Source organism: Lissotriton vulgaris, chromosome 12 (genome assembly GCF_964263255.1).
Source record: "Lissotriton vulgaris chromosome 12, aLisVul1.2, whole genome shotgun sequence".
NCBI classification, from domain to species: Eukaryota; Metazoa; Chordata; class Amphibia; order Caudata; family Salamandridae; genus Lissotriton; species Lissotriton vulgaris.
In genome coordinates this window covers 88,060,600-88,075,552 of record NC_141700.1, presented here as the reverse complement: position 1 = coordinate 88,075,552, position 14,953 = coordinate 88,060,600, and the positions used below count along the sequence as shown (strand labels likewise).

The following is a 14,953-nucleotide window of genomic DNA, read 5'->3' as shown; positions in this document are numbered from 1 at the left end:
GACAGGCATAGTGCAATATCGTAATGTATAAATGAACTGCAGGCAGAGAATAGAGATATGAAAATGAGAAAACAATACCTTAGGGTGAAATTAGAGAAGAGGGTGGAGAAAAGAGATTTGGTAGCGAAAACATACACCTGTTGGTGTGAATACAACAAAGGATAGAGGGGAACGATGTGAAATATAGCACAAAACCTCAGGCTATACATACAGCACTCTATGGCATAAAAACATAACTGAGCAAGGGCAACATCTTGATGTATAAATACAAAAGAATTGAGGACCTAGATAAGATAAAGAAATTAAAATTCCACTGAATATTAATACAAGAGAAAAGGAATGTGAGAGGTGTGACATATATATCAGGGTATTTAAACAATGGCTGTGGGAGAGAGGAGGATGGGAAATATGATGGATTCATTGAAATGTCCCAAAGGTTTAAATGTGGTAGAGGAAATGAGCATATTCAATGGTAGGGGTGCGCTAACACCAGGAAGACGAGATGAGTATTATAAAGACAGGTTTCCACAGGCAGAAGGTTTCCACCTCGTGTAAATGAGATCTCCTTTCGCTTAAATGTGCTGAAAGTCTTACTAATAACGCCAAAGTAATGCTGTGTATTCAATACAGGAATGCTTAGCGGGGAGAATGAAAGTGCTCAGTGGGCCTCACCGCCTGTGCCCAGAGTAAGAAGGTGATACTAGCTAATTTTCCTTCATATGGGTGTACTTTTTCATTCCCCTCCAAAGGGGAAGTAAAAATCAGCAGCTGTGGTCTGAGATAGTGAAACAATTCAATTTGCTGACCTGTTTTGCCTGAGGAGGTGTAGTTTATGCTGGAAGTCCACGAGTAAATTGTTAGATCAAGAGGGGAAACTGGCTGCGGGCAACTCAAAGTTATGAGGACCAAGTAAAATGTGTTGAAAGTGTCAGTGACACCTTGATAAATCGTTGCTGAAAAGCCCACAGATGGAAAATCCCATCCGGTTATCAGAAGGCCTCAGAAAATCTTTCAATAAAGCTGTAATTAAAGCTCAAAAATGTTCTTTTAGTTGGAGCATGATTAAGACTATGCTGTTAGGTGTTTGGTAAAGTAATCAGAGGGCCCACTCACCATATTTTGTAAGTGAGCCCCATCATATTTGCGTTATTCACCAATACAAAGTTCATAAAAACGTTCTCCACTCTGATTACAAGTTTGTCAATGCGGCGCCGGGTCTGCCTTTCTGCCGCACCACCAAACCCGTGGGCGGGCCACCCGCCAGATTAGGAGTTTTCTCCTGGGTGGCTGGCTTTTTTTGGGTGTTCCCACAGCAGTTCCTCTAAAAATGGACACTGAAATGGGAACACCAAAAACAGTTCATGCATTGCATGGACTGAAAAGTTCATGCCCTGGAGGAACTGGGGTGCATGCACATATGGTGGCCCCCCTGCATGCACCCCAGGGCACTGAGCCAGGGTTTTAATGGAGGAGGAACCGCCATGAAAAGCATGGCAGATAGGAAACTCCTAATATGCTTGGCGGGACTGCAGCGGTCCCGCCAAGCATACTGATGCCTCCTGACCCTTGGCGGTTGTGCGGGGCAGTGGTAGTTCAACCACTGTAATCGTAATAGGGTGGTAAGAAGACTGCCGCTGCTGCGTGGACCACCAGACTCGTAATCAGTTCCTTCATGCTAATGTTTAAATGACAGCACTGAATCATTGCTGACAATTGCAGCCATGCCAAGCGTGATTCATTCACGGAGCCCTAGTCTTAAGGCTAAGACCACTTTGCAGTCTGGAACTTGTAGTTTTGCTTTTCCCATTCTGGTATGGCCTTAAGGAAGCCAAATGTGGCCTCTCTCTCTCGTTACATGGGTGACCTAGAAGGATATGCGGAGTTATCAATTAGGCTAACTCTCGACATTCACAGGAAGGATGAAAACCTCATCTAGTCTAGGTTTTTCCTAAGAATCCCGTGCTTGTAGTCTTGATGTTTAATAATGGAAGACTACAAGTCCCAGGATGCAAAGAAGAAATGGCTGGCTGAGCTTCAGGTTGACTCTGGAACTCTGTAGACGCCTTCGGTGTTTATGTATTCGCATTAATCTGAGTGGGGGATGTAGGGGGTGCTGTGAGTGGCGGTATATTTCAAAAAGAGACACACATGGCGATTCACTTTCTATTTTCATCATGTGAGTTTGGGATCTGGGCCACCACCGCGTGACGTGCGAGAGGGGAAGGTCTTTGATCACACCTGCTCCACTCACGGCGGTGTTCAATCGGTGTTATTAACTGTAGGCGGGGGCGACGCTTCCCCCATCCCTTCAATCATAGTAGCATGTGCCAGTCCAGCCCAGGAGAGAGCACCCTGCACATCACACTCCACCGACAAGACCCCCTGCCTCCTCGACCAATCAACGCGCTCTGCGGCGGCCATTAACTATCTGACAGCTTAGGCCGGCTAATGAGCATCTGAGTGAGGCCAAGCCACAAACACGCGCAGATGAATTTGCAATCAAGGATTCACGTATCAGTCACGTGATCACATCTTTCTAGTTCCTTGAAGTCCAAAGCAGCAGAAATATGTGGTTGCGTTTTTCACTCTACCTGTCTGAAGCGGAAGCAAGCTGTCTGCAAACATGAGAAATTCAGTTTGGAAAGGTTAAACTGTTCCCTTATACAATGACATTAGCTCACATCTGTATTTCTGAAATATGAGCAATAGTCCCAAAATAGAAGATGTAATAAATTAACGGTAAATGTTCAAAATTGAGGATGCCATAGGGAACTAATTTTTATTTAGATGAAGTCCAAAAAGGTCTTCGTTTTAATTCAAATTATTTTGCTTTTTATAAATAGATTGATATTTTTTTTTGTTTTAAAGGTATTCATTGTCGGTTTGCAGGAGCAAAGGCGTGCCCCAAGCCTTTGGCATCGCATTTACAAAATGCAAGGTGGCAGCCTGCGGATTTCAGAAGAATGTGTTTTCTCCCATTAGTACGGCAAACAGGCTTACAGGGATTTTTTTCTTCTTTTGACAATTTGCTCTTGTGCCTGGCACCCCACGCCCGCCCCACACACATTAACGGCTTTGTGTAATGTGTTGTCGCACAGTTTCCCCCGTGTCATCCTGCCTAATGTATCCGATGCGTGCTTACACATGGCCCGGGTGCGACCAGGCCTCTTCCCCCTTCGTTTGTTCAACGCCCTCCGGTTCAGGAAAAGGCAGTAACCCCTTGTGTGCCCAATTAATACCTGTAAAAAGGAGGAAGTTAGCCACATAGGGAGAGCAAACTGTCCGCGCTGGGCCTCTCACAATGGGCTCAAGTCACGTTTACCGAGGAAGGGGCTCGGCCGAGCTGCGCCCCCCAGGTGTGCAAACGCCCCCCGAGCTCATGTCCACACAGGGGGGGAAGCCAGCCCCTGTTTGGAGTAAGATGTGTACACACTGGCACGGAGAGCCCCCCTCCACCCTTCCTCGGAGGTTGTGTACTGGGGGATAATCACTGATGGGGTCTTGTCCTCCATTTTCACGCCTTGTTAGCACCCCAATTAGTTCTCTTTGCCTTGGCTGATTGCCGCTTTGCATACTGCCCTTAATGCCATCTCGCATCCGAGCTTACCGTCCAGCTGCACCCCCAGTCTGCCCTATAAAGGGGGGACCTCGGAGCCCATCAGCCACTTGCTCAAGGAAACCTTTGCGTGGAGACATCTTCTGTGGACGCTGCCCGAGGACCAAGGGACCATGTGTGGGATGCTGACGCTGCTGCTTCTGGCCCTGGTGGCCCCAGGCACCCCCAGGCCGACCACCAGCACGGAGAATGAGGCTTTTCCCGAGGAGGGCGATGAGGAGATGAGGTCTGAGGCCCTCAAGAGGCTCCTGGAGGTCTTTGGCATTGAGGACCCACCCCACTCCCCCCAGCACCCCAAGCAGCCCCCACAGTACATGGTGGACCTCTTCAACACCGTGGCGGACGCGGACGGCGTCACCAAAGACCCCCATCTGCTGGAGGGCAACACAGTGCGCAGCTTCTTCGATAAAAGTAAGGATGGCGCAGGTTCACTTTCATTTAATGCAGAATTTTAATGTTCTAGTTTCTGAAATCAAGATGTTTACATTTAGCCTCTGTTTTCCTATTTTCAACGATGGGTTAAGGTATAATTCGTTTCACTGACCCTTTTGTCTAATTTTAGCTTTAATATTTGTCATAGAAACTATGCCAACATGTATTTTTTAGTCTGAATATTGAAATTTATATAACAATTGTATAACAATTTGACTGAAGTGAAGGCCTAAGGAAGATTCTCGCATTAGAAATGATACCGCTTAAGTTCTGCTCTTATGGTGACCTAAGTATATTAGTTTCACGAGAAGCAATGGCTGTAGATCCAATGTATTGAAAGCTTAACCAAAATGGCGGGGGTATAGTGCCTCGAAGAGACGGGAAGGTAGGGGAAACTCACGCCAGGAGTCAGCCACATGTCAGCCCTTGCCAGACACGCGACTAACGCTGGGCCAGAAACACCGAACTTTGGGATTTATTTACAAGGCCCTTGCACCGCCTGTGCGTCACTTTTAATATAGGAAGAAGTGACGTATCAGCGGCGTAAGGGGCTTGTAAATTGCCCCTTTATGCCATACAGATGTGCCCATATTCAGTGGTTGTGCACTAGAGCTGAGAGGCACAGACGCCCGCATGCCTGGCACGCGGCTGACTGTACCCCAGCCCCTCTGACTTCTCTGCGATATTGACGCCTCGAAGTGTCTGAGGGGTCAGCCCACTTCGGATAGAATCTGTGCCAAAGGGGAGAGAAACTGCAGGGTGGCGGCACGGGCACGGCGCTGTATATGGTTTAGAAAATACACCTTCTTGCTTGCACCATGCTATTGCTACAGTTACTTTGATTTCACGCCAGTTCGCGTGTGCCGGCCCATGCCACTCTCGTATGATTATCTGAAGTGAATGAAAATAAAAGACTCTCGTGACGAGAACGGGGGAAGGGGTATTTCCAAATACAGTATCACATATACTCTGCGTGTGCCCTGCTCGGTACTGGTTTGAGCTGGGAATCCAGAAAAAAATCTGCTTTACGATGATAACATGTTTACAAGTCAGTGATATGCCCGTCCGGGCGAAGCTGTCAGTTTAAAAACTTTCAATTAATACGTTTCCCTTCCGTTAGTTCACAGCGACCAGATGCACTTCCTGTTCAACTTGTCGACGGTGGCGAAAAACGAGAAAGTGCTGACGGCGGAACTGCACCTCTTCAAGCTGAGGTCCAGGCAGCCCGACCTGACGCCCTTCCGGAAGCACCATTTCTGCCAGGTAAACACGCCACGCCTCGAAGATGGGGGAACAACTTGGGGGGGGGGGGGTTTATAACAAGTGGCCTCAACGACAGATAACAATAGCAAGTTAAGCGTGCTTCGATGCATGTTTGCGGCTCGAGAGAGGCGATATCTGCCCGTTTCAATCTCCAACTAGCCTGGATATGTATACATGCAGCCATTGGCCTGTAATATTGACCCCGTGTTTTGTATTTTCAGGTGAACGTTTACCAGGTGTTGGATAAGAAGAAGCTGGACTCCCCCCAGGGGAAGAAGCTGCTGTCCTCGAGGCTCATCCCCATGCAGGCCTCAGGCTGGGAGGTCTTCTCCATCACTCAAGCGGTAAGTCTCTTGCTTTGCTCTGCGCATGCGCGATGTATCTGACGGGATCGCGCTTCCGCATTTCGGAGTTGTCATGGTTACCGCTTAACGCGCACAGCAGGCAAACGTACTTATGATGGGCTTATTTACAAGCTCCTTGCGTTGCCGATGCGTCACTTTTAATGCGGGGAAAGTGACGTTCGGCGGCGCACGGGACTTATAAATGAACCCTTGGCTCTCTTTCAAACACACTATTCACCATTTGGTTTTCATAAGTCTTTTTATAAAACGGCCAGCCAGTGAAAAAATCCAGTCCACTTTGCCCAATGCTGTTCCACCACCACACATCCCAAAACAAGGATTTCAGAATGTCCCTGATTGATGACATCTAGTGAGGGGCTAAGGTTTAATTTGTCCTAATTAACAAGATGACCCATTTAAAGTGGTCTTCTTATAAAAAAAAAACTGCGTACATTAATAATGCTTTTTCACAATCGCCATAAATGATAATTCCAGAATGACGATTTATTTTCTAGAGTTTATATCCATTCCAGTACAATACAATTTTTATAGTAGTGAAAATAAAAATCGAGACCTCTAGGAGATCTACGCTTCTTTTCACTCCACTCGTGTAAAGTGCTAGCCCGCTGCCGAGAAGTGGTTTCCGTCTGCCTGGTGCAGTGGTGCTTTACGTTGTAGATGAGTTGTATGTTGATTTACTCAGTTGATGACGTATATTGTGGGTTGCAGGTGCGCTCATGGACCGATGACGACAAGAATAACCAGGGCCTCCTGGTGACTGTGAAGACCCTTGGAGGGGTTCAGGTGGACCCCAGCGCCGTCCGCTTCGCCTCTGGGCGGGACCACCACCAAAGCAAGCAGCCCATGCTGGTCCTTTTCACCGACGATGGACGGCGAGGCACCGTCCCCATGCACAACACGCAAGGTGAGTGGCGGCAAGGCCTGGTTGTGTGTGGGGGGTCACATTTTAGCTTTCTAATATCATACAGAGCCACAATCTGAAGTCAGGCAAGGAACTGGAGTGCTTATTTGGGGCACGGTACCACAAAAAGGGTAACTTATGGCTTTCTCTTGATACTTACTCAAGACAGGGATACACTGACCTGAAGGAAACCTGGATGGAAATAAATCATTAAATCAAGACAGTACCTATGCGAGGAAAACAGGGTTAGGGCAGAAAAACAAAATGATCACACGCCAGGCTGCCTGACATGTGACTGACTTTCCCTCTGCCCTATTGGCCTGTCAGAGACACAGGATATTTAGTAAATCTCCCAAACTTGCGCAGATTTCAGTTGTCAACGTACATTGTCACCCATCTGACCCTAGTTGATATTCTCAGGTTTCTGTAAATTGGTCTTAAATCAATAAACAAAAATGGCAAGTAGACCTGCAGACATCTTTCGACACAAAATCGTCATCCCCAACATTCCAATTGGAATCTGGTGTGTTATTGACATTACTTATCGCCAGATGATAAAAACAATCCATACACTCACTATTGGATTCCAGATACTGTAGTAGTAATAATTATACTTGAATTCCACCTGGGAGACTGCACAGAGGGCAGCTTCACCTATCAATGCAAGGGTGAGGAAATGGATTTAAAATAATTGCAGGTCATTTGTTTGTGACCAAAGTCCATTTTCAGGTTGGAGTGCATAATGAACGAAATTTTCTACCGTAGTCATGGTCTCTGGTAGTTAAATTCTCTGTATACTACAAAACCTTTAGTGTTGCTACTTAGGGGCATTGGAGGAAAACAGGGCGTTGGATTAGGGCTCTGGCCTTGATTATTGTTGACTTCTTCAGTGTCTGCTTTGCTGTCACTTGATTGTTTTTATATTTCGGGATAAGTGACACAACTCACCATTCTCTCCCTCATTCCTTAGATGTTGACGCAGATTCTGCAACCCTCCCCAACGAGCCCAGTGCTACCGCCAACAACCGCAGCCGCAATGCTCGCTCACTGGATGAGGAAGATGGCCGACTGCCATGCCAGCGGCACCCACTGTACGTGGATTTCGATGAGATCGGCTGGTCAGGTTGGATCATCTCCCCAAGGGGCTACAATGCCTACCACTGCAAGGGTTCCTGCCTCTTCCCACTGGGCCAGAATATGCGGCCAACCAACCATGCCACCGTGCAGTCAATCATCAACGCGCTGAAGCTGACGAAAGGGGTGCACAGTCCGTGCTGCGTCCCGGACAAACTTTTCTCCATTAACCTGCTCTACTTCGACGATGATGAAAATGTGGTGCTCAAGCAGTATGATGACATGGTGGCGGGAAGCTGTGGGTGCCACTAGCGGTCAAAAAGTGTACTTTATGCAAAAGACTGCCAAGTTAAAAAAGCACACACTGGCACATTAAGACAGTGGATAGCTCGTGGAACATTTAGCCACCTGAAGGGTGGTACGGAACTGTCCCACAGTGATATGGACAAATGCCCATCTGATCCCAGGTGGCTCAAACTGCACCACCCTCAACTTTTAAAATAGTTTCAAATGTTCACTGGATTCCAGGGTCTACTGAGAACTATAACTTGACAAACACCATATGGCATTGCCACACTCATTGGGTATTGCGACTGGGCAGACTGGGCGATTTCCGCACTTTGACATTAATTTCCGGTTCCAGGAAAAATCAATTTAAGGCACTTTCTTTGCAAAATATCTGAACTGTTGTCCACACATTCTTTACTTGTTTTGGACTCAAATTTCAGATTTTTTGTCCAGAATTTTTGCAATACTGACTCTCGTAATCACAAATTTTCGTATGCTGAGAATAATGTTTTTTACTGCACAGAAGGGGTTCACTCTCAGCGGGATTGCTGCCCGGTTGAATTGCCTGAATTTCACCAATCTAGCGACTAAACACGAACAAGGTCTTCTGCAAGAATTTATTACCATATTGATTCTGTGCAATACTTTGACTATAATGTCTGGGCAGGTCCTTGAAGTGATATGGTTCTGTTGAGATGGAAACAGTAATATCCGAGGCGGACCGGCCTACCTCAAAATTGGCCACGTTCCTTCTAAGCTGATGCCTCTGAAAGGTCAGTAGTGCTAAGTTTTATTATAGACATGCAACTGACCCTGCTCCACCTTTATCGGCTTTTCAGAGACACCGGCCTGTGAAAGATTCTGCCATTTTCCTAAAAGCCATTTGCCTCAAACCCACATTTTGAATTCGATATTATTAAAACTGTGTGTGTTCAGTTTCCTGTCACAACAGTCAATGGAACCCTTGCTGAACAAAGTCCCAACAAAACAACATGGCGTCCTGATGTAAACATGCAGCATGTGCATTTTGAACAAATATTTTTATAATTATCTTCAGGATGCTAACCATGCAACTCGTTAGCGGCTAGTTGCCGCACAATGTCCAGAAAGTCACTGTATAGGTTTGTACTATATGTTCATAGCAAAAATATTAATATTTATTTATAATGTAAATTTACTGTGTACATTTGTAAATATGTAAATGTAAGTTAATGTAATTTTGTACTGAATTTTGATCCGTTATTAAAATAATCAAAAAATATCCGTGCAGTTGTTTCTGGAAAAGAACAAGAGTTGTGTGTCACACCCTTTGCATTAACTAGCGATAGTGCCGGGTACATATTTTTCATGTTACAAATAATTTTGACCATTGGAAAAGACAATTTTTTTTAAATGAATCAGTAAATTATAAAATGCATTTCACCAAAAGGTACTCCAATTTTGGCCATCAGAAGATAAAAAAATGCAAAAGCATTACTAGGAATTGAACCGGTATTCTGCACACTATAGAGTCCTACAGATTGAAACTGAAGAAAATGGGGTAGGCCCATGTCTCTACGGGAATATATGTGTTGTTCTTCCTCACTGATTTGTACAGGTAAATCTAGAAACAATATTGTAGGTGGCGATTTTAATCTTTGAAATCCACAATTAAATTTCAGGCATATTTAGGCAAAAACATCACACCTTTTTCAATCAAGTGGGAGGCTGGAATTCGAACCCAGATCCCCAAGTTCCAAAGCCTGCAGCTAAGACTCTAGATCACACTTCGAGAACATCTCTTGTATGAATAATTCGTGGAGGCCCATGCATTCAGCTTTTAAAAATGTAAAAAACAGTGGCGGCAGGCATGTAAGGAGGGTGGTGAGGCGGGGATGGGACAAAATTGAAAAATACGTTTAAAAAAAAATCATTCAACTTACCTTCCTGGCGCAATATCCTCATCAATCGGGTCTTATCTCCAGGTAGGCAGTCTCCACAAAACTGCAGTAACCAATCCTGGCGCTGCTCTCATGCTGGCTGAGAGCAGTGCCAGGATTGGGGGGAGCGGCCTCTCTCGCCACTCCAAAGAGCACTGGAGCCCTTTGCTGTCTCTAACCCATCTGTCTATAAAACGCCCATGTCAGGCTGGCCATCGCAAGAAGGCTGGCCAAAAAGGCACATGCACTTTAAACTTAAAGTGCCTTGCCTATCATTGCTTTCTGCTGCTGTCTGACTGGTAGCAGCAGAAAGCCCCACTCTACGTGCTGATGCTCGAGTTGGGACAGGGTTTTGACAAATAAAATGGTAATAAATGAACTTCATTAAATTTTTTATTTTTCCATCTCGGGGAGCAATTTTTTAGTGGGGCGGCACTTCTCCGACTTAACGGAGGAGTCAACCCTGATAAAAAATGACCTTATTACAACTGTGAAAGGTACGCCAGATCTCCCTGAGTACTCCCCATATTTGGTGTGCTCTCAGATCAAGACCCAGTTGTAGAACGAGGAGCAACATGTAACCTTGAATCAGTGGTCAAAGTGCATCAAAAAGAGGATGGTAAATGTAATCCTGAGTGCAATGGGGGTGGGATCAGTGAGTGAGGGGCAGGGTCAAAGATGTGGCAAAAAAAACTAAATATACTATAACTTTTGTTAGTATTTCACCTTGAGATAGCTGCATATACAATACAGAACACCTTAAATGAAAAATACACGTAGGTTAAAGTAATCAGTCGGAAATGCAGTATTTTAAGTTCTGAAACCTCTATTGAGTAATGCAATCACTGCAAATGTCTTTTTCGTTCAGTGGGTAGTAGTGACTTGTGTATTTTTAGTGCTACGAGGTCCTAGTCTGTGACAAAGCACTGTGAATATGTAAGTCACTTTTTTAATCATGCATTACACACAATATTTGCTGTAAAATGTGCAAAAAGGTTTAGGACAAAAAAAGTGTTTCCAAAATATACATTTTAGCAATCCGCAGACTGTACCTAGTGCAAACATTTTAATACCGGTCCAATAAAAGCACACACTTCACAGCTCAGCAGGTAGCACCCTTAAAATACCTCTGAAAATGAATAAACCATTTCCATCAAAAAGATTCAAGTGACTCCATCCATTAAAACCAACACTGCGTTCCAAGCAGCCTTTACATTTGCAGAGTAACATTTCTTTCAGGCAGTGGCACCCTGGTAAGAAGGCTTGTTTCTTGTTTAGTCGTCTGTCCCTCCTTCGGCTTCATAGCACAGAGACTCCCTTCCTTCCACTTCACATGCGGCATCTCTTGTGTCGAAAGTAATCATCCTAGACAGTTTTCTTTTAACCCCTTTGTTGCGCCCTTCAGCCAACGGCCGTCTCGAGCACTACCTCCGTAGTGCTGTGCACGTTCGTTGGCCAACGCCCACTTAATCAAACCGCCGCACCGCGGCGGAATTCCCACTGCGCAACCAATGGCAGACCTTTTGGTTTTGGCAATGCTTGTTTTAAAGATGAAACAAACCTGTACATCTTACAACGTCAGTTCTGAAATGTATTGTCCCATCTGCTGAAAAACATGGTAATATTCCAGCACTGCAGTTTTCTGCTGCAGAGTATTCCTGTACAGCTACGTGGATGAATAATCATAGGCAAAGCCAGCAGGCCTCACCTTTCAAAAGCAATAGCCAAACTTTTTTCTTTGCCAATGCTTGTTGCCAATGCAGAACAGGATTGAAAAAAGCCAGATGTCCGCAGTAGTGTCACGATGAATGCACACACGAGACTTTACTATGCAATGAGTATTTAAGGCTTTTTAAAGTAACTATTCCACGATGGACGGTGCTCCAGGTGGAGCAGTACATTAAAAAAACACACAACAAAAGGTGTACCAACAACATTCAAAAGGAACAGCCTGGCAGAAAAGTGTGTCTTTCAACTTACAGCTAAGTTGTCATGTAAAACATGGTTTATTTTCCAGGTACACAAACTGATAAAAGAAATGCCTACTATCACAGAAACAGAACTGTGTCAGCGGGGACTTTAGGCCTTATCCAGCAGGCTGGCTGATGGAAATGGGGGAAGGGGGGCGGGGGGGGGGGGGTTGTACCCTAAACTCGCTCCGCCATTCCAAGGCCTGCTGCGCCCAGCAGAATTGTGTAGAGCATTGATCTTGGCAAGTGGGTACAGTTCATCTAAGGGCAAATTGGTAGGTGATTATCGACCAGATAATAATATTCACAGAGGAAACGTAATACACAAAGCAAGTGAACTATTGAGTTCTTACATATTCACACAGATGCATAACCAGAGTGGGCAATCTTTAATTTGTGTGTCAATAATCATAAAATGAATCTAATAGCAAGCTAAAATATGACTCCTCGCCTATATTCCAAGTTCATACCACAGGCCTAGAGGTAGGGTGCAGTAATAGGATGTGAAATATGTATATGCCAGGTACAAAAAGAAGCATGTCCAATCACTATTAGAATCCATGGCTTTATGCAATGAGGCTAAGTCTATTTAAAATACCAACATGTTTCAGCCATTTAAAAATGAGGACACAATGGCTTTCATCAGGATAACAAATAAAATAAGAGAGAAAAAGCATTTTTTTTACATAGGTTGCAATAGTCAGCATCACAAAAAGACTGTGGATGCCTAAAAAAGAGGAAGGTGGCCTGTGAAATCAAAGATTTACAGCATATGGGCAAGCTTAATATAAATGTTATAAGCAATCAATTCCAGATAATGTTAAAGGAAAGCAACCCGTGCATTCGATAGGTCAAAGACATGGTCTTGCAAGTTTTGAGCAAGTCAGAATGTCTGTGGAGCTGAATAAAAGCCAACCTACAAGTGGACAGCTTCCGTGGTATTACTAATGAGTGTGTCAGAACATAGTCAGCAGCACACATTTGCTTTCAACACATCATGAAAGGGTTTAGCTGAATTTTGTGAGGTGACTAGAGTAATATGAAGAGCGCGGTATGTATGCCTTCTGATTTGGTGTTGGTGTCCACGCACTGACTACAGCTGAAGCAGATGCAGTGACAGCAACAACAGTGACAGCAAAATGACACATCCATTTGTGATACACGAAGACTGAAGCGGGCAGGAGTCTAAGGCTGAAAAGATCCCTCCGCAGTAAAAATGGTGTAAGGATCAATTAGAAGTGAGAGAGTAAAGGGGGGCAAAAATCCAGGAACTCTCCAGTTGAAACCACATAGCTGTTATACATCACAAACAAAAGCTTTTTAAAAGCTATCGACAGGTTTCGGCACTACTCTAAGGTGTCTCATAATTTTAAATGCAGGGGAACTTCAATAACTTTATGATTCTGATCGCTAGTTCCAAAAAATAAAAGGAATCACTAGCGGATCTATGACGTTACAACGCAGGCTATTACAACGCCTGCTGTTACAACGCGGTTTTTACATCGCATACCATTACAACGCATAGTGCTTTTAGGCGCTGGATAGTGAATTATTTAATTTACTATTCCAACTCCAGTCCCCGTGGATAGTAGGGAAGGTGTTGGATAGTAAATGAAATATATTCCCTATCCTAGAGCGCCCCCCAGCGCAATGCGTTGTAATGGTTTGCATTGTAATGGTTGCGATGTAATGGTAGTGCGTTGTAATGCTTGCGTTGTAAGTGATGTTTCCCATCACTAGCGCATCAATGGCATTAGGTCGTTGGATGGAGGCCCCCAGGTTCATTTCCAGAAGATCTGGAATCAATGCTGTTCCAATTGCCGGGTCTTGCAAATACTGGACTCCAGAAGCCAAAACACATATTTGAAAGATCCATCTCATTCAGCGATGATACTTGTGCCTTGTACAAGAAATTATCGAAAGAAAAGACCAATACTCAAGGGGTATCATCGAGGGTGGGATCAGATCACTCTACTGAGTATAACTCGAAAAAAGAGGGAAAGTGTAGCAAGGCCATCATATTGCTTGTTAAAAAAATGATCGCGGTCTTCTGTTGGCCCTTGGGTAAAATCAATGATAAAGTCATTCTATCCAAGTCAGAGTCCCTCTAGTGAATGAGTCCTGCAATGGAGATGGGACTAGTTCTGTCAGAAGATGAGGTGGAGAATTTCAGTCCCCTGAGCCATCAGGAAAGACCTCTACTGGTAATTACAGATGTCCACACTATAGAAGAGACTTATCTTAAACATTAAGGCGTGATTGTGGATCGCTTTAGGAATTCTGTAGTTGAGCGGAATGCATCAGAGCAGAATGGAAGTAAAGATAAAATAAAATGATGGGTCTATTAGTCAGGTAGGAAGCAAAGAAGCAAAGGGCAATGCACAGTCTATCTTCAGGTTCGAGCCTCCGGAGCAGAGACAATGACATACTGGGTCAAAGGCTGCAGAAGCCTCCATTAGTACAAGTGTTGCAGCTCCATTAGAGTCCACTATGTTCTTGAAGTTGCTCTAGTAAGTGCATATTCTGTACTCCTACAGGGACGGATTCATGTTTGGATGTTAGACAGAGCAATAGTATCTTCTATGTAGGCTGATAATTGCAGATAGGTCTCGCTTTCCATAGGTTAGCCCACTGCTCAATTTGAGCTGGTTTTTTCCAGTGCTCAGCACCAGTCAATATAGCATTTAAGACAGTCTGCCACAAGGTGGTGCTGTCTACTTTTGAGATAAACACAGCAATAGTTGTTCATTGAATCAAAATGCATTAAAAGTGACTAATCCCTGTCACCAAGCCATTCTTATAGCTTTGGAGATCTGGGATAGTCTGATTTGTCACCCTTGCAGGAATGTAATAGTTAGTAGCTGTGTTGGTACTGTCATTAGCAGCACTGGTAGAGGCAATGCTTTGTGCAAGCTGTATTGGCCTCCTGATGAGGGCCCTGGCACTATGGTTTTGTTTTTTACAAATGAACCACTGAGTTGGCTTAAAAGATGTCCCTTAGAGACCGGGCTGTTACTTAGATGGTAGCACAGGGCACAGTGCTTAATTTGAGCCAGTGGTTACAGGTGGGGCCCACCAGTTCTCATTTGGGAACTTATTTTTTCTCAAAGGTCTGTGAGCCAGAA

The 14,953-nt window shown here is 44.6% G+C and overlaps 1 protein-coding gene across 1 annotated transcript; it reads left to right on the top strand.

The window, feature by feature from the left end:
- The first annotated feature begins 3,729 nt into the window (after positions 1-3,729).
- Positions 3,730-9,183, top strand: LOC147673433 (bone morphogenetic protein 2-like). Its single transcript, XM_086945498.1, has 5 exons — positions 3,730-4,027; positions 5,169-5,311; positions 5,533-5,655; positions 6,385-6,580; positions 7,548-9,183. The coding sequence occupies exons 1-5, from the start codon at positions 3,730-3,732 to the stop codon at positions 7,961-7,963; spliced, it is 1,176 nt and encodes a 391-aa protein (XP_086801624.1). The 3' UTR covers positions 7,964-9,183.
- Positions 9,184-14,953: the final 5,770 nt, after the last annotated feature.

What these genes read in the sequence shown, in the direction of transcription:
- LOC147673433 (XM_086945498.1), top strand. Translation starts at nt 3,730, where the DNA reads ATGTGTGGGATGCTGACGCTGCTGCTTCTGGCCCTGGTGGCCCCAGGC. An exon ending in GCGCAGCTTCTTCGATAAAA is followed by an intron (nt 4,028 to 5,168) that starts GTAAGGATGGCG and finishes CCCTTCCGTTAG; the next exon opens with TTCACAGCGACCAGATGCAC. An exon ending in CCCCATGCACAACACGCAAG is followed by an intron (nt 6,581 to 7,547) that starts GTGAGTGGCGGC and finishes CTCATTCCTTAG; the next exon opens with ATGTTGACGCAGATTCTGCA.